Source organism: Cyprinus carpio, unplaced genomic scaffold, assembly GCF_018340385.1.
Source record: "Cyprinus carpio isolate SPL01 unplaced genomic scaffold, ASM1834038v1 S000006449, whole genome shotgun sequence".
In the NCBI taxonomy this organism is placed as follows: Eukaryota; Metazoa; Chordata; class Actinopteri; order Cypriniformes; family Cyprinidae; genus Cyprinus; species Cyprinus carpio.
Genome location: NW_024879132.1, coordinates 157,892 through 184,172, shown reverse-complemented (window position 1 = coordinate 184,172; position 26,281 = coordinate 157,892). Strand labels below are relative to the sequence as shown.

The 26,281-nt window shown below is 38.7% G+C and overlaps 1 protein-coding gene across 1 annotated transcript in view; it reads right to left on the bottom strand.

The window, feature by feature from the left end:
* Nucleotides 1–16,995: 16,995 nt before the first annotated feature.
* Nucleotides 16,996–26,281, bottom strand: part of mppe1 (metallophosphoesterase 1) — a gene marked incomplete at its 5' end in the record, with an annotated part of 136,974 nt that continues 127,688 nt past the window's right edge. The window contains one exon of the mRNA XM_042754073.1: nt 16,996–17,657. Within this exon, the coding sequence (XP_042610007.1) occupies nt 17,475–17,657 (183 nt within the window). The remainder of the gene's footprint in view (nt 17,658–26,281) is intronic.

Below are 26,281 nucleotides of genomic sequence, written 5' to 3'. Positions count from 1 at the left end.
AGTTATCATAGATCGATTCTCCAAGTCATGCAGGTTGGTCCCCTTGAAAGGACTCCCCACAGCCATGGAAACCGCACAGGCAATGTTCCACCATGTTTTCAGGAACAATGGTATCCCAGAAGATGTTGTCAGTGACAGAGGCACCCAGTTCACGTCCCAAGTCTGGAAAGCATTCTGCAAGCAACTTGATATTAATGTCAGTCTCACATCAGGTTATCATCCACAAGCTAATCGTCAGGTCGAACAATTAAATCAAGAACTAGGCAGATACTTACTATCCTATTGCAGCAGAGAACAACATCGATGGTCGGAATTCCTCCCATGGGCAGAATACGCACAGAACTCACTGACTCACTCGTCAACAGGTCTGACTCCGTTCCAGTGTGTCCTTGGATATCAACCCCCTATGTTCCCGTGGTCTAGCGAACCATCATCAGTCCCCGCTGTGGATGACTGGATTCGACGTAGTGAGAGGGTATGGGACAGTGCTCATGTCCGCCTTCAATGAGCTGTCAGAATACAGGAACTCCAGGCCAACAAGCGACGTCGGCCACACCCTCCCTACCAACCAGGACAGCGGGTCTGGCTCTCTACACAGGACCTCAAGTTGCGGCTACCAAGCAGGAAGCTCAGCCCAAGGTATGCTGGTCCATTCAAGATTCTACGAAGAATAAATGAGGTCACTTACCAATTAGAGCTTCCTGCTAACTACCGTATCTCTCCCTCCTTCCATGTTTCGCTGCTTAAACCGGTCCACTCGGATGCTGACCCCAATCATGAGACTCAAGATCCACCACCACCGCTGGACATAGATGGAATGCCAGCCTACAAGGTCAATGAATTACTGGACTCTAGAAGGAGGGGTCAGCTCCAATATTTGGTGGACTGGGAGGGCTATGGACCTGAGGAGAGGTCATGGGTAGCCGCTAGTGACATTCTGGATCCATCTCTCACGGAGGACTTTCATCGAGCAAGACCCGATCGACCAGCGCCACGACCTCGGGGACGTCCACGCCGACTGCCAGGAGGCACTCATAGGGAGGGGGATTCTGTAACGCCACACCAGCAGAGGGAGCGCTCACCTGAGTACTGACTGTTCACCGCTCCCTCTGCTTCTACTGTCATTTCCTGTTTGGAACTATTTAACACGAGTCAGCGTGTTCAATCCTTGCGAAGTATTGCCAGTTTACCTGCCTTACCAAGCGTTTTTCCCAGTGATTATTCTGACTGCCTGTTTGTGTATGATTCTGCCTGTTTTCACGTTCTTGCCTCTTGGATTGCCCCATTGGATTTACTGCCTGATTGGACTGGTGTTAGTGTTTGACCTGATCGCCTGCCTACTCGTCTCTGCCTTTTGGATTCCCATTGTGCATGTTGAAAGATCGGACTGCCATTACAGTACTGACCCTCTGCCTGGTTTAGCGACTCTGTCTGTAAGATCTTTCCTTAATAAACTCCTGCAAATGGATTCTAATACTGCCTCAGCCTCCTCGTTACAAGTAGTTAATATGATCAAAAATTATATATATATATATATGTATATGTTAATTAAAGCTTAGTTTTAAAATATTTTAATACATTATTATTATTATATTATTATATTTAATTTAAAGTTTTATTTAATATTAGTTTATGTAATGTGAAATAACATGAACATGAATATTTTAAATGATAGGATTAACTAACATTAAAAAAGATGAATAAATTATCTGAAAAACTGATTGTTCATTGTTAGTTCATGTTAGTTAATGCATTAACTAATGTAAACCAAAGAAAGTTTATTATAAATTGTTGCCAACACTTTTCATGATCTATAACCATTTTTAAAAATCCTTTTAATGATCTATAAACATTTGTGAAATAATTATGAAACTATTTTACCAGTTAAATTCTTATTAACTTTTTAAAATACATATTTTCTTTTAAATATTTTTTATAAATTATTTAAATGCTCTATACACATTTGTACAATATTTATTTAAAAGAATACTGAGAGTACAGTGCATTTCTATCCATTATTGTGCATTTTTTCATACACAGAGAATAAGTAATCTTATGTCTCCATCAGGTGGTCATTATTGCTATTACAGTCCTCAACTTCTCTTTTTTTTATGATATTTTAAATTTTCTGCTGGCCCTTGAGCATGACAAAGTTATGAAACTTACTGTGTTTTCTAAGATTGATGACTTCTACATACGTAAAAAAGAGTTAGATTAAAGAATTGAAAAGATATAGGAAAATAACTGTTGTATTTTTTAATGTTACTTTAATAAATCGCTATGGCCATACCGTTCAAGGTATCCTAAACCCGTTCGCAATTTAACATCTTCAGTATATTGGCATCATGTTGACAAAGTTTGGTGTGAACTACTTGTTTCTTCTTGGAGTAGTATGAATTAATTTATAGTCTGATTTTTAAAAAATCCACATTAAAAATCAAAATAGCTGACTTCTTGTTGGTCGTAGTTAATGACTGTAAATTAAAAAGTTGTCTGTCTTGATAAGAACAATATATGTACCAAGTTTGGTGTCTGTAGCTAAAACTAACCCCCCCACTTTTGACAAAAGGTGGCACTATAGAGTGCCTCCTCCATGCCCTTTTATGAGCTTTTGCCATTGTGTATCTATCATAAATACTAAAATGTGTTTTGAGTTTCATGAAATTCTGAGCACGTTATCTGCTTCAAAATTACCAGAACAGAATATTCAAGTTTGACACATTGCAATGGCAACATTATATTAGATATCAATACCCCACAACAGATTTACATCAGCCGTGTTTTGTCATTATTCTGATGATGTTTGAAGCAAATCAAGTAAAAATAAGATGCTGAATTCAAAGCATTTTGAAAATGACACTTCCTGCTGCCAATTGGTGGTGCTATAACTCTGTCTCCTAATTGTTACATATATGCAATCGGCATCATACATCGAACAATATGATGAAGTTTGATCTAAATCAGGCAATGTATGTGGATGTTATTAGACATTTCCTGTTTCTCATTTTTTGCCCTAATTTCAACGCCTCGCCATGGGCAAACCGTTCGAGATATCAGAAATCCCCTGGCAATTTTTCATCCCCAATGTCTTGAGATCATGTTCGCTGAGTTTCGAGGCAAACGCTTGAAAGTCCTCAGAGGAGTATATCAAATTCCAGAGCATGTTTTTTTTTCAAACAGCCCTGAATAGCTCACTTCCTGTTGGGCGGAGACTATGACATAGAGCGCGAAAGTAGTTCGGCTCAATGAGATCTATAAGTGAGTTTCATATAAATACATGCAAGTATGTGTGAGCTATGGTTCCAGATTTTTTGACTGCGTTCCAGGGGGCGCCGTAGAGCCCCTGTGCCCATATGGGATCAGAATCCCGCCAAATGTATTGCAGTCATAGATCGAAAAATAATAAGCATAAATAAAATATTTAAAAACACACATGTAAAATAATAACGCACAAAACTGAAAAACAAATGCAAATTTTTTTTTAAAAATAACAAACAACGCGGTCATTGATCGTAAAATACATAAGCGTGAATCAAAAAATGTAAACACATTTAAAAATTATATTGCACAAAACTGAAACATGAATTCAAAATTTTCCAAATCGCAAACAAAATCAGGTTTCCTGCTCATATGTTATTTTTTGTGTGTGCTTATGTTCTTTACCCCTTTGCTCTTGTTTCCACGTTCTGCGCTTGCGTTTCTAAATGTTGCAGTTAGAGGTTTCATGTAAATCAGGGCGGGCTTCAGCGTCACCATTGGGCCACAAGTTCTAGATTGCCAGCTGCTCCTCTAGCCAATCAGTCCAAGGGGGAGTTGACGTCACTCCGATGCGACTTGTGGCTGCTGTGGTGGCAGGTGTGTGAAGCAGAGCATGTGAGCGGAGTGGAGCGGGAGCGGGGTCTTAGCGCAGAGCGGCATTTTTAAAAGGACGGAGCGTCGCTCTATTTCCTGCTCCTATTTCGCTCCGCTCACCACGAGTCTGAACCATGCTCAGTCAAGCCTGACCCAGAATCCATCTGTCTTTTACTGTCATCAACAGACTATTTTCATTCAAAACTTGGCTTCAATAATGGAGTTCAAAAAGTACTTCAAAAAAAGAAAACGAGAAATCATACAGGTGTACTATTAAAAAACGAACTAACAGTGATTTATTTATATAATTAGGCCCATTAATTCGTTTAATTTTACAGCAGTTTTTTTGTACAATTGATATAAGCCAATTCAAATTTTAATCCTGTGCGCTGCGCAAAAGTTCGGTTATAAGAATGTTGGCCTAAAAGTTCATTTACTTTTAAAACGTTTATGTATATTTTTGTTTATATAATTTTTATTCATATTATTAAGCCCATTTATTCATTTAATTTTACAGCAGTTTTTTTTCGTATATAAGCCAATTTAAATTTTAATCCTGCGCGCTGCGCAAAAGTTCAGTTATAAGAATGTTGGCCTAATAGTTAATTTACTTTTTAAAACGTTTATGTATATTTTTGTTTATATAATTTTTTATTTATATTATTAGGCCCATTTATTCGTTTAATTTTACAGGAATTTTTGTGACTAATTTGTCATTTGTAATTTGAAAAAAAAAAAATTCTATTTGAAAAATGTTGTTGTTGTTTTTGACTCATTAGTTCTTAGGAGGTAAGGGTGTGGTCTAAGCTAAAAAGACATATATATAGATTTTTTTTTCTTTTTTGGAGCGAGGCTGCGGGGGGGCGATTTGAGTGGAGGAGCGCGAAGCAAACTGCGTTGAGCGCTGAGCCATAATGAGCGGAGCGGCCTTATGTAGCTTTGAGCGGGGGAGCGGAGGGGTTGTGAACAGTTTTTACGTGAGCGATTGAGCGGAGATTCTCACCGCTCCACTCCGCTCACATGCTCTGGTGTGAAGTAGAGGGTGACACAGGAGTGGATTTTCAAATCGCTCCCGTCCCACTCCCGCAAAAAAAAGATCCCCATCCCGTCCCAATCACACAAAAAAATACTGGGGGAAAATCCCGTCCCGTTTCAATCCCGGAAGAATGACTCACGTTCCCTCCCACTATGTTGTATTTCTTTTTGGCCGGAATCTGTCACAAAAAAATTAAAATAAAATACAGTACAGATCACAGCATGCCCACTTTAGTTAAATAAAAATTCAAAATGTAGTTTTTTTTGTTATTTTATTGAACTGAAAGCCATCTTAATGCACATGCATTCCACACACATTAAATTTAATGTAAAACATCCATGCTAACACACACGTTTTCTATTTTATTTTATTTTTTTCATTTGAGCGTAGACATTTCACTGTCTATAGATTTATTTTTCATACACAGAGTTTCGAAGTTTCTCGCTCAAATTCACATGACCGAGACGACAGAAACCGCATCGTTTGCTTTAATTATTTTACAGAAGCACGTTCCGTTGTTATTCTAATTGCACACAAATGAACGTATACGGATTCGAAAGATTTATTACTTTTATCTGTATGAACAAAGATTACGGAGTATTTTAAGAGCCAGTGAGAGCACCGGTGCCTATCTGTCCTGCTGTGTGGCGCGCTGCTGCTGTCAGTTTGCGCACACACTTCAATAGCGCACATTTCTGTGGGTTAATATTAGATTGAGCGGCCATGTAAAGTTATGACTACATACATCTTTTAGATGAAAAGCTATATTTGAGGTCTATGAATGATAGCTGGGCTTTTGGATGTCCTGCCCGATGTAGGCTACTGTATTACCACATACACCAGCCATTAACGGTCTGTCCTTCACGCGCAGGTCATTCACTGAACCAGCCACACCAAAGCAGACAGGAGGAGAACATAAAGACACAGGGGGAGTAGAATTGAGTTCAAAATTAAAATATAAGCCTACAGTTTATAGTTTATTTAAAAGGTAGGCTATATTTGTGTATAAAGTTGGGGGATCAAAGTGTTATTACGATTCCCGGTCCGCGCCCACTCCCGCTGACATTTTTTCCTGTCCCGTCCCAATCCCGTGATTAACAGTGTGAAGATCTAGTGTGAGAATGGATAACCAGTGTCAGAAGGCAAATCCTGGACGATCTCAGGTAATTAGCCATAAATATTTTGTTAATGGGTGACAGAAACATTCACTTTATGTGTTATGATCTTTTCTGCAAGCTCTATGTAGTCCGACTAGGCCGATCTAGCTAGTTAACAGGTGTCTTGTTAGTTTGGTTTAGTAAGCAATACTTTATATTTTAGGCACTGTAGGGCTGCACGATAAATTGCACGCGATATGCGCGTCTTGTCAGTAAAGGCGGTGTCCTGACATTTCCTACCAGGGTTTACTGCGCATGTGCACATCAATATCGCGTCCTTTTTCTCGTGCTAAACAATGATTTTTAACGTATATGCATTACTGTAAGGGTAGGTTTAGGGTTGGGGTAGGTGTAAACTTTAATAAAAAACACAATCTAATTGTAAGAAAAAAAATATTTAATGTTGGTTTCCCGTAACTGTATCCCTTCAAGCTACAACCACAAATATATAACACATAAAATACTGTATTTGCATTCCGGTTCTGTAATCAGCGGTAATTCTCCATCACCTGCGCGCTTTCACATGGAGCAGCAGCATAACGGCTAGTAAATGCTGCTCCATGAAAGTGCGCAGGTGATGGAGATTTACCGCTGATTACAGAACCGGCTTTACTGACAAGCTTGCGCATCAAATATCGCGTGCGATTTATAATGCAGCCCTACTGCCTAAAATATAAAGTATTGCTCACTAAACCAAAAAACTAACAAGACACGTGTTAGCGGGCTACATATCGGCCTACTCGGACAACATAGAGCTTGCAGAAAATATCATAAACACACAAAGGGAATGATTCCTGTCACCCATTAACAAAATATTTATGGCTAATTACCTGAGATCGTCCGGGATTTGCCTGCTGACGCTGGTTATCCAGCTTCACACACCTGCCACAGCAGCCACGAGTCGCATTGGAGTGGACGTCACTCCCCCTTGGACTGATTGGCTAGAGGAGCAGCTGTCAATCTAGAACTTGTGGCCCAATGGTGACGCTGAAGCTCGCCCTGATTTAACATGAAACTCTAACTGCAACATTTAGAAACGCAAGCGCAGAACGTGGAAACAAGAGCAAAAGTGGGAAAAAGACCATAAGCACACAAAAAAATAACATATGAGCAGGAAACCTGATTTTGTTTTTGCGATTTGGAAAAATTTTAGATTCATGTTTCAGTTTTGTGCAATATAATTTTAAATGTGTTTACATTTTTTGATTCAAGCTTATTATTTTTTGATAAATGACCGCGTTGTTTGTTATTTAAAAAAAAAAAATGCATTTGTTTTTCAGTTTTGTGTGTTATTATTTTACATGTGTTTTTAAATATTTTATTTATGCTTATTATTTTTCGATCTATGACTGCAATACATTTGGCGGGATTCTGATCCCATACGCCCACCCGGGTCCCAGCCTCTGTGGCGTCCTAATGGCCGCAGATTCCAACGTGTGTGCCAATTTTCAAGAGTTTTTGAGTATATTAAGGCCCCCCCAAAACCCCCGGAAGTTTAAAAAAAAAAAAATAATAATTAAAGCTGCAAGCAGTGATGAACGGGCCCTCGCACCCGGGCTCACCGCTAGCGGGTGGCTTTTGTAAAACAGCGAACGGCGAGATATATGCCTTTAATGTGGTAAATATAAGAGAAATATGTCAAAGTCATTTATATGTGCCAATCTTCCTGCTGCCCAGCTGGTGGCGCTATGACTATAACTGGATTTTGGCATGTACATTTCTTCAGTCCAGCACTTTTATCACGCATATGAAATTTAGTGCAGATTGAACATGGAATGTTTGAGTTAGTATAAAGCATGACGTGTCCTATTGCCAACAGGTGGCGCTATGATTATAACTGAATATTGGCCTTTAGATATCTTCAGGCCACGACTCTTTCCAAATATTTGAAGTTTGGGTGCAGATTGGACATTGCATGTTTAAGTTAGTGTAAAACAAGCAATTTCCTGTTGCCAGCAGGTGGCGCTATGATTATAGTGGAATATTGACCTTCAGATGTGTTCAGGCCAAGACTCTTTTCGAACATGTGAAGTTTGGGTAAGATCGGACATCTTATGCCTGAGTTACAACAACTTCTATTCCCATGGCGAGACATCAAACTTTGTCACAGCGCCATGGCCACACCCTTTAATGAAAACTCAAGATGTTCACAATTTAACATCGCAAAGGCATTTAGATTAGACTGACCAAAAAAAAATTATAAAGTGTCATAAAATTTCTAGGAGTAGTTCGTTACAGTGTAAAACATGTAACTTCCTGTTGCCAGCAGGTGTCGCTAAGGCTATAACTGAATATGGGCATGTAGATATGTTCAGATCAGGAGTCTTATCAAACATGTGAAGTTTGGGGCAGATTGGACATTATATGTCTGAGTTATAACAATTTCCTTTCTCATGGCAAAACATCGAAATTTGTATGGCCGCCACAGGCACGCCCTTCAACGAAACCTCAAGTTCTTCGCAATTAAACTTCGCCAAGGCCTTTAGATTACACTGACAAAGTTTGGTGTTGATCTGAATAAATCTCTAGGAGGAGATGGCAAAAACGGCACAAATTTTGCGGAGAAAATTCAAAATAACCGACTTCCTGTTGGGATTCGAATTTTGTACCAAGAGACTTTTTTGTAGGTTGGGGTGTGTTACATGTGTGTACCAATTTTTGTACATGTACGTGAAACGTAGCTCGAGGCGCACTCCATTAAACATGTATAGGTGGCGCTATCGAGACATTTTGCCACACCCGATGGAATATTGGCCTTCAGATGTGTTCAGGCCAGGACTCTTATCAAACATGTGAAGTTTGGGCAAGATCGGACGTTTTATGCCTGAGTTAGAATAACAATTATTTCCATGGCGAGACATCGAATTTTGTTATGGCGCCATGGACATGCCCTTTAACGAAAACTCAAAAGCTTCACAATTTAACATTGCACAGGCCTTTAGAATAGAGTGACTGAAAAAAAAAATTGATGTCATAAAATTTCTCGGAGTAGTTTGTTACAGCGAAAAATGTCACTTCCTGTTGCCAGTAGGTGGCACTATGACTATAACTGAATATAGACATGTCAATCTGTTCAGGTCAGGAGTCTTATCAAACATGTGAAGTTTGGGGCAGATTGGACATTGTATGTCTGAGTTATAGCAACTTCATTTTTTCATTGTGAAACATCGAAATTCGTCAGGCCGCCACGGACACGCCCTTCAACGAAAACACAAGATCTTCGCAATTTAATTCGCAAAGGCCTTTAGATTAGGCATACCAAATTTAGTGTTGATCTGAATAAATCTCTAGGAGAAGTTCGTTAAAATACAAGGCATGCAAATGACAAAAATGATGCAAAATTTGCTCATAAAATTAAAATAACCGACTTCCTGTTGGGTTTCGGATATTGCTCCAAGAGTCTTTTTTGTAGTTACTGATGCTTTACATATGTGTGCCAATTTTTGTGCATGTACGTGAAACACAGCTCGAGGGCTGTTGATTTTTTTACGGTAGGTGGCGCTGTCGAGCCATTTTGCCACACCCTCTTCTGAAACCTATATCAGACGTAAATTTTCAACAGGTCTGACGCGTGTGCAAAGTTTCATGACTTTTCGAGCATGTTTAGGCCCTCAAAAATGCGATTCATTTTGGAGAAGGAGAAGAAGAAGAAGAAGAAGAAGAAGAAGAAAAGCAGATAAAAAAACGAACCAAAAACAACAGTGCCCTCACACCAACAATAATAATGCCCTAATAAAAACAACTAAAGCTGCAAGCAGCGATTACTGGGGTTCAAGCACTTTAAGACCTTTGGGGTGGTCTCGGCCAACCTGGATGTATGGCTGACAAACTTTGACTTAATGAGGTTTTAAATGTTATAACAGTGGTTTTATAATGTTTTGACATGAATCCATAAAACCTTTGAACAGTACTGTTTAAGTTAATTGAATTACCCCATTAGTGATCTTCTTCTGCCATCTAGTGGTTAAAAATGGCAATTTCTCATACAACACTATGTTTTTAAAATTTATAACTATTAGAGCGTTATTTTTTGCCCAATTCCTCTTAAATTTTGCATGCTTCTCTAGAATGAAAATATGCATTATTTTACACAGTTTTGATAATTTGTGGGCTGTCTGTTTGTATTAATAGGCCTTTGGGTACACTATGTAAAGGACATATTATAAAATGACCGGTTTATAATTATCCAAATGCAATTGTTCAAAAATCTTTTTTGATAATTATTGACCTACAGAGTCTAGAGAATTGTACTTCAGTGGTTTTATTGATTTTCAGCTTAAACCGTTGGACTAGTTTGCAAAAGTAGCTTTTTTAAATAATCTTGAAAATTTAATTAACAGTTTTATTGACAACATTGGTCCAAAAGTTTTTCAGAATGAGGTGCTGTATCATATGATATGAAGATCTAGTGTTTGTGTAAATATAAGACCATTTTCATCCAATTTGAGGCTATTTACCATATAAATCTTGAGTTTTTGAGGCCTTTGTAACTGTTTTTAGCACCACCTATGATCCGATCTCTATGAAACTTTGCATAATTGTTAAGAGTCATCTGACACATGTTGTCATCAAGTTTCGTAAAGTTTTGAGTTTTCGTTTAAGTTTTATAGGCTTTTGGTTTTTTTTGGCCACACCCCTTTTCTAAATTAACCCGTTATAGCTAACCAAAGGACAAAATTCAACATTTTTTTGATAATTATTGATCTAAAGAGTCCAGAGAGTTGTTCTGTAGTAGTTTGATCGAGATTAAGTGGAAAACCTAGGCACAGTTCGCGAAAGTAAGTTTTTAACATATTTGTGAATATTTAATGATTGATTTGATTGACAGCATTAGGCCTAGAGGCAAAGTTGTTCGGAATGAGGAGTTCTATCATATGATGTTAAGATCTAGTGTTTGTGTGAATATATCATTTTCTATAGAAATCTTGTGTTTTTGTGATGATCTTTTAACTGTTATAGCGCCACCTATGGTCCGATCTCGATGAATCTTTGCATGCTTGTAAAGAGTCACCTGCTACATGTTTTCACCAAGTTTCATAAAGATTTGAGTTTTCATTTAGGTTTTATAGGCTTTTGAGTATATTTGGCCACGCCCCTTTTAAAAATAACCCAGTTATAGCTAACCAAAGGACAAAATTCAACATTTTTTTGATAATTATTGATCTAGAGAGTCCAGAGAATATTACTGCAGTGGTTTGGTTCTGATTGGGCGAAAAACCTAGGACTAGTTCGCAAAAGTATGTTTTAAACATATTTGTGAATAACAATTGAACGATTTGATTGACAGCAATGGTTCTTGAGGCAAAGTTGTGCAATATGAGGAGATCTATCAAATGATATGCATATTGTGTTGATATGTGAAACACCACGTGATTACAGAGCCATAAAAATCGTTAGCGCCAACTAGTGGCCGATTTCTTTCAAAATTCTTACAGTCCTTTAGGGCTATGAGTCAAACATGCCCACCAAGTTTCGTTCCGATTGACCTCCGTTAACCTTGTTAAATAGGTGCTCAAACTTCTTTGGCCAATGGGGCCATGTTTTTTTAGTTACGTGAATGTCCTCATATATACTTGTGCCACTTCTGACAAAGACACGACATGCCAATTTTCAAGTCGATCGGACCAAGGGTTGCCTAGTTATAGCCATTTATGTGTTTTTTCTATCTTATAGCGCCCCCAAGTGGCAGAGGTGTGCAATTTTTTTTATTTGACCAAAGTTTTAGCTCCTACAAATGTCCAGCAAGTTTCGTTAAGATATCTCATTTCATTCACAAGTTATAGCCTGTTGCGTAAAATTGGTCCTCGACTTTCGAACGTTTTGGCATCCCATTACAACAGTGAGTCGAAATTTCTACTTTTTTTTGATAATTATTGATATTCACTGTCCAGAGAAAACTTCTGCAGTGGTTTGGTTCCGATTGGGTGAAAAACCTAGGACTAGTTCGCAAAACTAGGTTTTGGACATACGTCAAATTTGCGAAAAAACAATCCTCCTAGACCCAAAATCAGAGTGACCGTTTTTAATTTCGCTTGACTCAAGGATTCCAGAAATGTTACATTTTTGAGTCTACGACAAGCGGTTTAGGCGCTATTAGCAAAAACGCATTTTTGATCGCTGTAGCGCCCCCCACTGGCCGAATGGGCCGGATCTTCAAGTAGGGCTCGCTGCAGCCTGCGGTGGACATCCAACCCCGCCCACATCCAAGTGTGACGTCAGAAGTCACGCCCATCCCCGACACAACCCCGCCCACATCCAAGTGTGATATATCAAAATACGTGTGATATATCAAATACGTCTCCTCATGTGATTTCCCCATCCCCGTACCTGGAAACCCGGAAGTATGTTGAAACAATTTATGGAAGTTAATGGGATCTAAATAAAATAATATTGTCCTTCGTTTTACTAATACACGTTTTCTTATTTTTGTAAAGGATGTCTAGGCTAAAATGGCACAACTTAAATCTAATATATATTTAATATGTCTAATATATGGAAGCTGATTTTGTCATCATAACAGGTCCTAAAACGCTTATGTTGAATAAAGTAGGCTAATTGTCAATTAAAACTTTTAAACTTTACCTTGTTCATTTATGTAATGAGATAAATTCACATTTATTAAAAAAACGATTTTTACCGACCCAAGGCAAAATTGAAATGCATCAAATTTAAAGGGGACAATTAGATTTTGGTATTGTAAAAGTATGCAAATTTATTGTAAAAGTTGGTATTGTATAATTGTCATTTAATTTTCTAAAGATTTATTCCACTTATCAATAAAGTGTTAACATTTGAATGATAGAATCAACAGTTCCCCATTTGCAGTAGGCTACACATACTTAGGCTGAAAAAAGATTGCATTGATAGATTATATAAGTAACATGACATTGACCTTCAGGCCTTGTTCATCACAACTTGATATGAAACATGTCCAGGTCCTCCACATACTTAAAGATGAATGAAAAAGGCATCCATTGTTTCATTGGGTATTTTTATATTTATTATTTTACAAAAATAATTACATGTACAATTTTACAAAAAAAAAAAAAAAATAATAATAATAATAATATACACCACCAGTTTTTGAACAGTAAGATTTTTATTATTTTTTAAAGTCTCTTCTGCTCACCAAGCCAGGATTTATTTGATCCAAAACACAGCAAAAACAGTAATGTGAAATATTTTTACAATTTAAAAGAACTGCTTTCTATTTGAATGTATTTTAAAATGCAGTTTATTCCTGTGATCAAAGCTGAATTGTCTGCATCATTACTCCAGTCTTCAGTGTATTAACATAATAATAATAAAATGCTTTTTGAGCATCAAATCAGCATATTAGAATGAAGGATCATGTGACTGGAGTAAGTCACCTTTGAAATCACAGGAATAAATTTCATTTTAATAGAAATATAGAAAATTGTTATTTTAAATAGCAAAATATATTACAAAAGCAAAATATTATACAAATATTTTAAAATTGGACTGTTTTTGCTGTACTTCGGATTAAATAAATGCAGGCTTGATGAGCAGAAGATATTTCTTTAAAAACACTAAAAAATGTCACTGTTCAAAAACTTTTGACTGGTTGTGTTTAACAAAAGGTATGCTCCAAATATTATAAAGTCTGAGCAGCTGAATGAGCAGCTGAATGATCAGATAAACAGTTCTTGACATGCACAAAAAAAAAAAACACATACATAGACTACACAGAGAGATTCCTTGCTTCAATATATCCTCCGATTCTCCCTCCAGGTAGTCTTTGATGGCATTCTGTTGATTTTTACTGTCCATCTGGAGAACGGCAGGCCCTGTCATCTCCCCACAGAATAACCCACGATGACTCTGTACCACGCTGGACCAATGTCCCTTACAAACTTCCACTTTATGCCCTCTTGGCGCTCCTGTTAAAAAGAGAGAATACATACGTGTTGGGGGTATGTGTGTCCACTAAAAATTATTTACCTCATCATTCTACATAAACATATTTATGATTTTAAACCACAAAAATCAATCAATATCTAAAGAAATGCTCTCACCATACCTCCATGCAATACTGCATGGCTTATGTGGTCCTTCAAGTGAACTGTAACAAGTAATTTTCTTTACTGGTGAAACTGCAGCAGGGACCCCTTAACCCGGGAGAACTGCTCTGCATCAGGCTTGGACTGAAAATGTGTAGAATGCTGTAAAACATGACAAATAAACATTATGTGATCTTTTCGTTAACATAGAAGAATACAAAGATAATTTGTGACATACACAGAGTTATCCAGCAAAACTTAATGAAATGATGCGGTTGCCCAACTAAGTTACTGTGCATGGGTACTGTGATCAGAGTATATCATTAAAGATGTCATATGTATGTGAGTGTTTTGTGTGTGTGTGTGTGTGTTTGGGGGTGGGGGGTGAGATGAGTGTTTTGATGTTGGGGGGGTCTATCTATCCACACATGTATGTATGTATGTATTCGTGGCATGCATGCGTACACACACACACACACACACAAATACATACATATATACATACATGTGTAGATAGATAGAGAGACAGACAGATAGATAGAAGGCACAAGTCTTACAACATAAAATCAATTATGAATCAATGTGCAATATTTTTTATACCCTTCCCCCCCACACATAACACTCATCTTACCCACTCAGACACACACACTTCATCCCTCTCACACATATGTACTTACCTGTCCCCCACCACCACCACACACACACACACACACACACACACACACACACACATATATATAAGTATATTTGTTGCTAGCAATAACGTGCCTGTGTGAAGTTGAAATTAAAAATACTGTTGTTTATGCACATGCACACAAATGACGCACACATTCTTAAAGTTGTCAACTTTTGGTAAAGACCAAAGATATTTTTTTTTACTTACCGACACGGCAAACAACAGCTTCTTTTTTAGCGGTTGGCAAACAATACAAATTATCTTCTTATTGATGCTTCTTCCTGTTTCAAAATGATTGAGATTGTGACGTATTTTGACATGGGCGTAGTCTGTGACGTCACACTTGGATGTGGGCCGGGTTGGATGTCCACCGCAGGCTGCAGCGAGATGCTCCTCCGGATCTTTGTATCTGAGTAGCGAGCAAGACTACTACCTTTTGACCAAGTTTCAGCTCTCTAGGCCTTACGGTTTGGGCTGCCCGTTCAGTTTTAAGGCGGAATAATAATAATAATAATAATAAAAATCTTAACAATTACAATAGGGTTAAAAAAAATAATCCTAAAAACCACAATAATAATAAAGCACCTAACAATTAAAACACTAATAATTAAACATCAAAGCATCCATTAACCCCTAACAATAATAATAATCCTAACAATTACAAGAGGGTTTCAGCACTTCGTGCTTGAACCCCTAATAAGAATAATCCTTAGGGGAACAAGAGGGCCCTGCGCCCATTGGCTCGGGCCCTAATTAAAGCTGCAAGCAGCGATGAAAGGGCCCTCGCACACGGGCTCACCACCACCCAGTGGCCATAGGAGAACAGCGAACGTTGGGCGATATGCTTATATATATATATATATATATATATATATATATATATATATATATATATATATATATATATATATATATATATTTGTGCCACATTTCCTGCTGCCAACAGGTGGTGCTATGATTATAACTGAATATCGGCATGTAAATGTTTTCAGGCCAGGACTCTTACCAAACACACCAAGTTTCGGGCAGATCAGACATTGCATGTTTAAGTTAGTGTAAAAGAAGTAATTTCCTGTTGCCAGCAGGTGGCGCTAGGACTATAAATAAATATTAGCCTAAAGATGAGTTCAGGCCAGGACACATATCAAACATGAACTTTGGACGGACCGGCTATTGCATGTTTAAGTTAGTTTAAAACAAATAATTTCCTGTCACCAGCAGGTGGTGGTATGATCATAACTGAAATATTGGCCTTAAGATCTGTTGAGACCAGGAATATTATCAAACATGTGAAGTTTAGGGCAGATCAGACATTTCATGTTTAAGCTAGTTTAAAATAAGTCATTTCCTGTTGCCAGCAGGTGGCGCTATAATTATAATTGAATATTGGCCTTTATATGTGTTCAGGCAAGGACTCTTATAAAACATGTGAAGTTTGGGGCAGATTGGGCATTGTATGTATGAGTTACAACAACTTCCTGTTTCATAGTATTAATAGCATCCTTTAGCACATAGTAAGTTTTGCTAGCATGTTTGAGAGTATTCCTAGTATGATTAGCACACTATGGCATATTTTACTGTGTTGCTAATAGTGCATAAAAGTGTAAAACATGTCACTTTCTGTTGCCAGTATGTGGCACTATAACTATAACCAAATATGAGCATGTAGATATCTTCAGGCCAGGACTCTAATCAAACCTGTGAAGTGTGAGGCAGATTGGACATTGTATGCATGAGTTACAGTAATGTTCTGCTTCACTGCATTAATAGCATGCTTTAGCACTTAGCTAAGTGTTGCTAGCATGTTTTAGTATGTTTCTAATATGTTGCCAGTGTATTTAGCACTTCCTGACACTTTTTAATATGTTGCTAGGAGTCCATAACAGTGTTAAACATGACACTTCCTGTTGCCAGCAGGTGGCGCTAAAGACTATAACCGAATATGGGCATGTTGATGTGCTTAGGACAGGACTCTTGTCAAACTTGTGAAGTTTGGGGCAGATCGAACATTGCTTGCCTGTTACAGCAACTTCCTGTTTCACAGTGAAATATCAAACTTTGTCAGGCCGCCAGGGACACGCCCCTTGATGAAAATCTTCGCAATTTAACGTCACAAAGGTCTTATGATGACCCTCACCAAATTTGAAGATAATCCGATTAAAACTGTAGGAGGTGTTCATCAAAGTACGAGGCATGGAAATGGCAAAAACTGCACAAAAATCGTACAGGAAATTGAAAATAACTTACTTCCCTGTTGGGTTTTGGATTTTGTACCAAGAGACTTTTTTGTAGGTAATGGTGTGCTACACGTGTGTACCGATTTGGGCTTGAGCCCTAATAAGAATAATCCTTAAGGGAACAAGAGGGCCCTGCACCTATTGGCTCGGGTCCTTATAATCCTAAAGAGAACAATAGGGCTCTCACCCTTTGGGCTTGAGCCCTAATAATCCTAAGGAAAACAAAATATTCACAGTTTGGTCCGCACATACTTCTATTTCACTATGTTAAGAGTTTTGAAATTGTGACTTCTGTTTGAATTAAACTATTGTGCATCAAAATTATTTATTAACCATTTAAAATCAGAAATCAAAGATGCTGTGAGAACATCCAAACCAGTAAAATAATTTATTTTCAACAATTTCTTGTTTCTGTGCACATAAATTCAGGGCTTACTGTTAAACCACTGTTATCATTAACAGTGCCACATAACTCTCACATGCCTTTTGTGCATGTTACAAAGTCTTGTGCTTTACTAGAAGGCTATTTGGCAAATGCAGTGATCTTCTGAACATCTTGATATGACTGAGTGTTATCAGTGCAATGATCAGACAGCTGCTGCAGTAAAGTGCTAACACAGTCCTCTCCTCTGGCAAAAAACACTTTGACAGCCGGATGTCAGACCTGGAGAATGTGCCCTACAGGAAGTGACAGAAATACAGTAACATTAACACTAAATAAATATTAAAAATCATGAAACTTAAACTCTAAAAACATATGTTTGCTGTTTTAATTTAAAAAAGCAACAGAATGAAGAATCAGTTAAATTATATTTCACTTGTTTCACTTTTCATGTCATCTTAATAATAAGAAAAGTGTCACTCTGTAACTATGTAAAATGACAGACCTGAAAATATGTTTGAACTTAATTGTGTGGAAAGTGTAGCAATTGTATGAAATGTCCTGTAAATAGATTTGTAAACTTGAGAAAACTTAATCTGCACCATTCTGTAAAGTCTGGATATAATTGAGCTGAAATTAAACAAATAATTGTTGCGTATAGAACTACATACAGAATAATTGAAACATTCTCAATTAAAACTTATGAAACTTATAAAACTTAAACAAAAAACATTTGCCACCATTGGACATTGGGTATATTGCCAAGATCCTTTCAAGTATGAATGAATGAATGAATGAGCAATTTATATAGCACTTTATTTTGTATTGCTGTACACCCAAAGCACTTTACAATCATATGTGGGTGGGGGTGGGTGGGGGGGTCCTCTCCTCAACCACCACTAGTGTGCAGCATCAACTTGGATGATGTAATGGCAGCCACAGTACAATGGTACCAGTGTGCTCACCGCACACCAGCTACAGGTGGAGAGGAGAGAGTGACAGAGCCAATTCAGTGGATGAAGATTATTAGGAGGCCATGGGCCAGTGGAGGTAATTTGGCCAGGACACCGGGGTTACACCCCTACTCTTTACAAGAAATGCCATGGAATTTTAAATGACCAGAGAGTCAGGACTTAGTTTTAATGTCTCATCTGAAGGATGGTGCTTTTTACAGTATAGTGTCTCCGTCACTATACTGGGGCAATAGTATCTACACAGACCAAAGGGTGAGCACCACTGCTGGCCTCACTAACACCTCTTCCAGCAGCAACCTAGTCTCCCATCCAGGTACTAACCAGGCTCAACCCTGCTTAGCTTCAGTGGGCAACCAGTCTTGGGCTGCAGGGTAACATGGCTGCTGAAGTCATTTAATATATTTGGTATATTTGCTACCCAACAATAATGATTGAGACTGTGGAGTATAACGTAAAACTGTCTCTGCTGAAACTCTTTACATATTTGAAATGTTTTGCTTCACATTAATATGCATCAGTATGTCTAAGGGGAAAAAAATACTTACCCACCACAGAGAACAATTAATCTCTAGATTACTTTCTGGATTTGCCATAGTATTTAGCATTCTCCTGTAAATAGCATCCAGTGGGCAGGACAACAAAACCCAACATTTTCTCAAAAGGAATTTTTCTTTGGCAATTACATTTTCTATATTTCACCTTAACACCAATGTGCAAACATAATAGTTAAACATTCATGTTCACAGTCATGTTAAAGAGAGTTGACAGGGCACCATATGAGAAAAATTTGATTGATGACCCCCTCATAAAAAATGCCATACGTCTCCACTACCCCACCCTACCCTAACTGGACACCTGTTCATGTACACCCTCCACCCATTCAACTGAACATCTGTTTGTACATGTTTATCCACCCCAACAATTCAAATGAATTTACGAGCCCTCATATTGTTTGGGAATGTGTTTTTTTGTGCATAACATTGAAACTTTTCAAAACTCCGTTCTTTAAACTTTCAAATGTGAAATGGTGTATTGATTGGTAAAAAGTTTGGTAACACTTTACAATAAGGTTGTATTAGTTAACATTAGTTAATGCATTAGTTAACGAACTAACAATGAACGACGCATCAGTTCAGCATTAATTAATCTTTGTTAATGTTAACTTATTCATATACTAATGTATTAGTTAATGCATTAGTTAACATGAACTAACAATTAACTAACAATGAACAACTCCACTGTTCAGAATTACTTAATATAATGTTTTGTTAATGTTAACTTACACATTTACTAATGCATCTCTTCACATTAACAGATTAACTAGTTAACGATGTGGTTAATGCATTATTTAAAATGAACTAAAAATTAACAACACATCTGTTCAGCATTACTTAATCTTTGCTCATGTTAACTTATTCATATACTAATGCTTCTCTTCACATTAACAACTTTATTAGTTAATGTTGGGTTAATGCATTAGTAACCATGAACTAACAATGAACTATGCCTGTAGACAGCTTTATTTAATAAGCTTTATTTAATTATACTACATACAGTGTATACACATACATTTATTTAGCACCTAACACACACAATGGATAAACAATACTAACTCCCCATTTGGGAATTGATTTGGGCTATTGGTAAAATTGGAAACCATCTTAACATCAACTGATAATGTTTCTCATGTTTTTAGACTGTTTATTAACATGACTCACAATTAACTAAGCATTTACTAAGAAGATTTGTGAACCTTATTGTAAAGTGTGCACTAGTCCAACATTAACTAACGTTTAACTAACATTTGTAGACTGTTTATTAACATGACTCACCATTAACAAAGCATTTACTAAGGGGATTTGTGAACCTTATTGTAAAGTGTGCACTAGTCAAACATTAACTAACGTTTAACTAACATTTGTAGAATGTTTTATTAACATGACCCACCATTAACAAAGCATTTACTAAGGGGATTTGTTAACCTTATTGTAAAGTGTGCACTAGTCAAACATTAAGCAGTCATTATTGATTTTACTGGACCATAAATGAGTGAAAGCCATTTATGCATCTCTTACATTTTCAGAGATTTCCCGCATTTACAGTCGTGATTTGTAATTTTCAAAACCTTGCAGCCGTATGCCTCTAGTTTGAGCTCCCACGTTATTTCTTTATCGTCTATTTTTTATTATTGAAATCTATTTTATACACCATCATTTTCGTTTCTATAAACGTGTGAATATATCCTCTATCGTAGTCTACAACAAAAACAATCAGAGCGCCTTGTTATCACTAGTTTTATTTTGATTTCCCAAGTCCACTAGTAGCTTATAGCCCATTAGCATCACCAGCGTGGTTGTCGCTAAACCCGCGTGCATCACTAATACTCTATTCACACACATTACAATTGCTTTACTCACTGTAACTTGCTTTAATGGCGGATGTTTGTCAACCTTTGAGTGCAGGTGACGACACGTTCGAGCTGCATTCGGTGCAGCTCGAGCTGGAGGCTGTGGAGAAGCAGATTCGGGTCCTGGAGCAGAGGCAGGCCCAGCTGAGAGAGCTGAGAGCCGTGCTGGAAACATCCCGGGCTGACGCTCACAAGTCCAGGGTAAGTATGCAGTGCGCTACTAACAGTCCCACCACCTCCACCCCGTGTGTTTCTCTGCACAGGCCTGGTGCACCCAGGACGCGATCTGCCCAGATGTCCTTCACTCCGGTGCCGGGACACCACGGACCCTGGGTGCATCCGCAGCGGAGGACGCGAGCCAGGCCCTGGGTGACGACTTTTCCCTCTCCAGTCCTCGAGATCTCCACACGGAACCGCTTCTCTCCCCTCCGCGAGACGGAACGCGACGCTGTGATCGTCGGAGACTCCATCGTCCGACACATCCGTGCTACGTTAACCGAAGGTAAAGTGCACACTCACTGTTTCCCTGGTGCTCGTGTTCTCGATGTTTCTGTGCAGATACCCGCGATCCTGAAGGCTGACGAGAGCCCCAGAGCGGTCGTGCTTCATGCCGGGGTTAATGACACCCCGCAGCAGCAGACGGAGGAACGCTGAAGAGGGACTTCAGGAGCCTGATCGAGACGGTTCGCAGCACGATTCCCGCAGCGACGATCATCGCTTCAGGACCACAGCCCACGTATCGACGAGGACATGAAAGGTTCAGTAGACTTTTTTCACGCTTCTTCACGCTTTACATGTTACCCTTGGGAGATATCATCAGGAAACATGGTGTTAGCTTTTACTGTTATGCTGATGATACTCAGCTCTATATTTCTTCGCGGCCCGGCGAAACATACCAATTTGAAAAACTAACGGTATGCATAGTCGATATAAAAAACTGGATGACGAGTAATTTTTTACTGCTAAATTCTGAAAAAAACAGAGGTGTTAATTATAGGGCCTAAAAGCTCTGCATGTAATGACCTAGAACGCTGTCTAAGCCTTGATGGCTGCTCTGTCAATTCTTCGTCATCAGTTAGGAACCTAGGTGTGCTATTTGATAGCAACCTTTCCTTAGAAAGCCACGTTTCTAGCATTTGTAAAACTGCATTTTTTCCATCTCAAAAATATATCTAAATTACGGCCTATGCTCTCAATGTCAAATGCAGAAATGTTAAATCCATGCGTTTATGACCTCAAGGTTAGACTATTGTAATCCTCTATTGGGTGGTTGTTCTGCACGCTTAATAAACAAACTCCAGTTAGTCCAAATGCAGCAGCTAGAGTTCTTACTAGAACCAGGAAGTATGATCATATTAGCCCGGTCCTGTCAACACTGCACTGGCTCCCTATCAAACATCGTATAGATTTTAAAATCTTGCTTATTACTTATAAAAGCCCTGAATGGTTTAGCACCTCAGTATTTGAACGAGCTCTTGTTACATTATAGTCCTCCACGTCCGCTCCGTTCTCAAAACTCTGGCAATTTGATAATACCTAGAATATCAAAGTCAACTGCGGGCGGCAGATCCTTCTCCTATTTAGCGTCCAAACTCTGGAATAACCTACCTAACATTGTTCGGTAGGCAGACACACTCTTGCAGTTTAAATCTAGATTAAAGACCCATCTCTTTAACCTGGCTTACCCATAACATACTAATACACTTCTAATATCCAAATCCGTTAAAGGATTTTTAGGCCGCATCAATTAGGTAAACCGGAACCGGGAACACTTCCCATAACACCCGATGTACTTGCTACATCGTTAGAAGAATGGCATCTACGCTCATATTAGTCTGTTTCTCTCTTATTCCGAGGTCACCGTAGCCACCAGATCCAGTCTGTATCCAAGTCAGAGGGTCACTGCAGTCACCCGGATCCAGTATGTATCCAGCCCAGATGGTGGATCAGCACCTAGAAAGGACCTCTACAGCCCTGAAAGACAGCGGAGACCAGGACTAGATTCCCCAGAGACAGATCCCCTCTATAGACCTTGTCTCAGACGACCACCGGGACAAGACCACAGGAAACAGATGATTCTTCTGCACAATCTGACTTTGCTGCAGCCTGGAATTGAACTGCTGGCTTCGTCTGGCCAGAGGAGAACTGGCCCCCCAACTGAGCCTGGTTTCTCCCAAGGTTTTTTTTCTCCATTCTGTCACTGATGGAGTTTTGGTTCCTTGCCGCTGTCGCCTCTGGCTTGCTTAATTGGGGACACTTCGTTTACAGCGATATCGTTGACTTGATTGCAAATTATTGCACAGATACTATTTAAACTGAACTGAGCTGCATGATGACATCACTGAATTCAATGATGAACTGCCTTTAACTGTCATATTGCATTATTGACACACTGTTTTCCTAATTAATGTTGTTCAGTTGCTTTGACACAATCTTTTTTGTTTAAAGCGCTAAATGAATAAAGATGACTTGACTTGACTTGACTTTTTGCTCTAAATGAATGGTTATTGTCATGGTGTAAAGAACAGAAACTGCTCTTTGTTAATAATTGGAATCTTTTCTGGGAGCGTCCTAGGCTTTTTCGCGCTGATGGCCTGCACCCCAGCAGAGTCGGAGCAGAACTCCTCTCAGACAACATCTCCAGGACTCTACGCTCCATATGACTAGTAAGCCAATTCTCAAATAACTGCTATGATGGCTTTTATTCTACCCGCTTAAATGTTAGAAGTATTTGCGCTGTCCAGTCTATTAAGACTGTGTCTGTTCCCCGAATAATGAGGTCAAAATATAAACTTAATGTAGGATCTAGAAAAAATCTTATCGTGATTAAACCAGAAAAACGTAAAATAAATGAACAAAAACAATTTTTAAAGTCTGGCCTCATAAACATTAGATCACTCACACCCAAAGCAGTTATTGTAAATGAAATGATCACAGATAATAGTTTTGATGTACTCTGCTTGACTGAAACCTGGCTAAAACCAACTGATTATATTGGTCTAAATGAGTCTACTCCACCAAACTACTGTTATAAACATGAGCCCCGTCAGACTGGCCGTGGGGGAGGTGTTGCAACAATATATAGTGATATTCTCAATGTTACCCAGAAAACAGGATACAGGTTTAAATCATTCGAAATACTTATGTTTAATGTTACACTGTCAGATATGCAAAATAAATCGATTGTATCTCTTTCTCTGGCTACTGTGTATAGACCACCAGGGCCATATACAGAATTCCTAAAAGAATTTGGAGATTTCCTTTCAGACCTGTTGGTTACTGCTGATAAAAGCACTAATTTTCTGAGATTTTAACATTCATGTTGATAATACAAATGATGCATTAGGACTTGCATTTACTGACTTATTGAACTGTTTTGGAGTAAAGCAAGAAAATGTCACCGGGCCCACTCATCGTTTTACTCATACGCTAGATTTAATTATATCGCATGGAATCGATCTTACTGACATAGATATCGTACCTCAAAGTGATGATGTTACTGACCATTTCCTTGTATCGTGCATTCTGCGTATTGATGATGATAACTATACAGTCGTGGCCAAAAGTTTTGAGAATTACATAAATATTGGAAATTGGAAAAGTTGCTGCTTAAGTTTTTATAATAGCAATTTGCATATACTCCAGAATGTTATGAAGAGTGATCAGATGAATTGCATAGTCCTTCTTTGCCATGAAAATTAACTTAATCCCAAAAAAACCTTTCCACTGCATTTCATTGCTGTCATTAAAGGACCTGCTGAGATCATTTCAGTAATCATCTTGTTAACTCAGGTGAGAATGTGACGAGCACAAGGCTGGAGATCATTATGTCAGGCTGATTGGGTTAGAATGGCAAACTTAACATGTTAAAAGGAGGGTGATGCTTGAAATCATTGTTCTTCCATTGTTAACCATGGTGACCTGCAAAGAAACGCGTGCAGCCATCATTGCGTTGCATAAAAATGGCTTCACAGGCAAGGATATTGTGGCTACTAAGATTGCACCTAAATCAACAATTTATAGGTTCATCAAGAACTTCAAGGAAAGAGGTTCAATTCTTGTAAAGAAAGCTTCAGGGTGTCCAAGAAAGTCCAGCAAGCGCCAGGATCATCTCCTAAAGAGGATTCAGCTGCGGGATCGCAGTGCCACCAGTGCAGAGCTTGCTCAGGAATGGCAGCAGGCAGGTGTGAGCGCATCTGCACGCACAGTGAGGCGAAGACTTTTGGAAGATGGCCTGGTGTCAAGAAGGGCAACAAAGAAGCCACTTCTCTCCTAAAAAAAACATCAGGGACAGATTGATCTTCTGCAGAAAGTATAGCGAATGGACTGCTGAGGACTGGGGCAAAGTCATATTCTCCGATGAAGCCCCTTTCCGATTGTTTGGGGCTTTGGAAAAAGGCTTGCCTGGAGAAGAAAAGGCGAGCGCTACCATCAGTCCTGTGTCATGCCAACAGTAAAGCATCCTGACACCTTTCATGTGTGCGGTTGCTTCTCATCCAAGGGAGTGGGCTCACTCACAATTCTGCCCAAAAACACAGCCATGAATAAAGAATGGTACCAAAACACCCTCCAACAGCAACTTCTTCCAACAACCCAACAACAGTTTGGTGAAGAACAATGCATTTTCCAGCACGATGGAGCACCGTGCATTAAGGCAAAAGTGATAACTAAGTGGCTCGGGGACCAGAATGTTGACATTTTGGGTCCATGGCCTGGAAACTCCCCAGATCTTAATCCCATTGAGAACTTGTGCTCAATCCTCAAGAGGCGGGTGGACAAACAAAAACCCACTAATTCTGACCAAACTCCAAGAAGTTATTATGAAGAAATGGGTGCTATCAGTCAGGATTTGGCCCAGAAGTTTGATTGAGGCATGCCCAGTCGAATTGCAGAGGTCCTGAAAAAGAAGGGCCAACACTGCAAATACTGACTTTTTGCATAAATTTCATGTAATTGTCGATAAAAGCCTTTGAAACGTATGAAGTGCTTGTAATTATATTTCAGTACATCACAGAAACAACTGAAACAAAGATCTAAAAGCAGTTCAGCAGCAAACTTTTTGAAAACTAATATTTATTTATTAAAAATTTGGCCACGACTGTATAGCTTCTCGTTATCGTCCAGGCAGAACTATTCTTCCAGCCACCAAAGACAGATTCACAAAAAACCTGTCTGATTTATCTCAAACTGCTCTGTGTACCCATAAATACACATGAACTAGACAAAATGACTGGCAACATGTGCACTATATTCTCTAATAAATTAGAAGCTGTTGCACCCATCAAATTGAAAAAGGTTAGAGAAAAACGTACTGTGCCATGGTACAACAGTAATACCCATGCTCTCAAGAAAGAAACTCGTAGTGTTTGGAGAAAAACTAACTTGGAAGTTTTTAGAATTGCGTGGAAAAACAGTATGTCCAGCTATAGACAGGCTCTAAAAACTGCCAGGGCCGAGCATATCCACAAACTCATAGAAAACAACCAAAACAATCCAAAGGTTTATTTAGCACAGTGGCTAGATTAACAAATATCCAGAC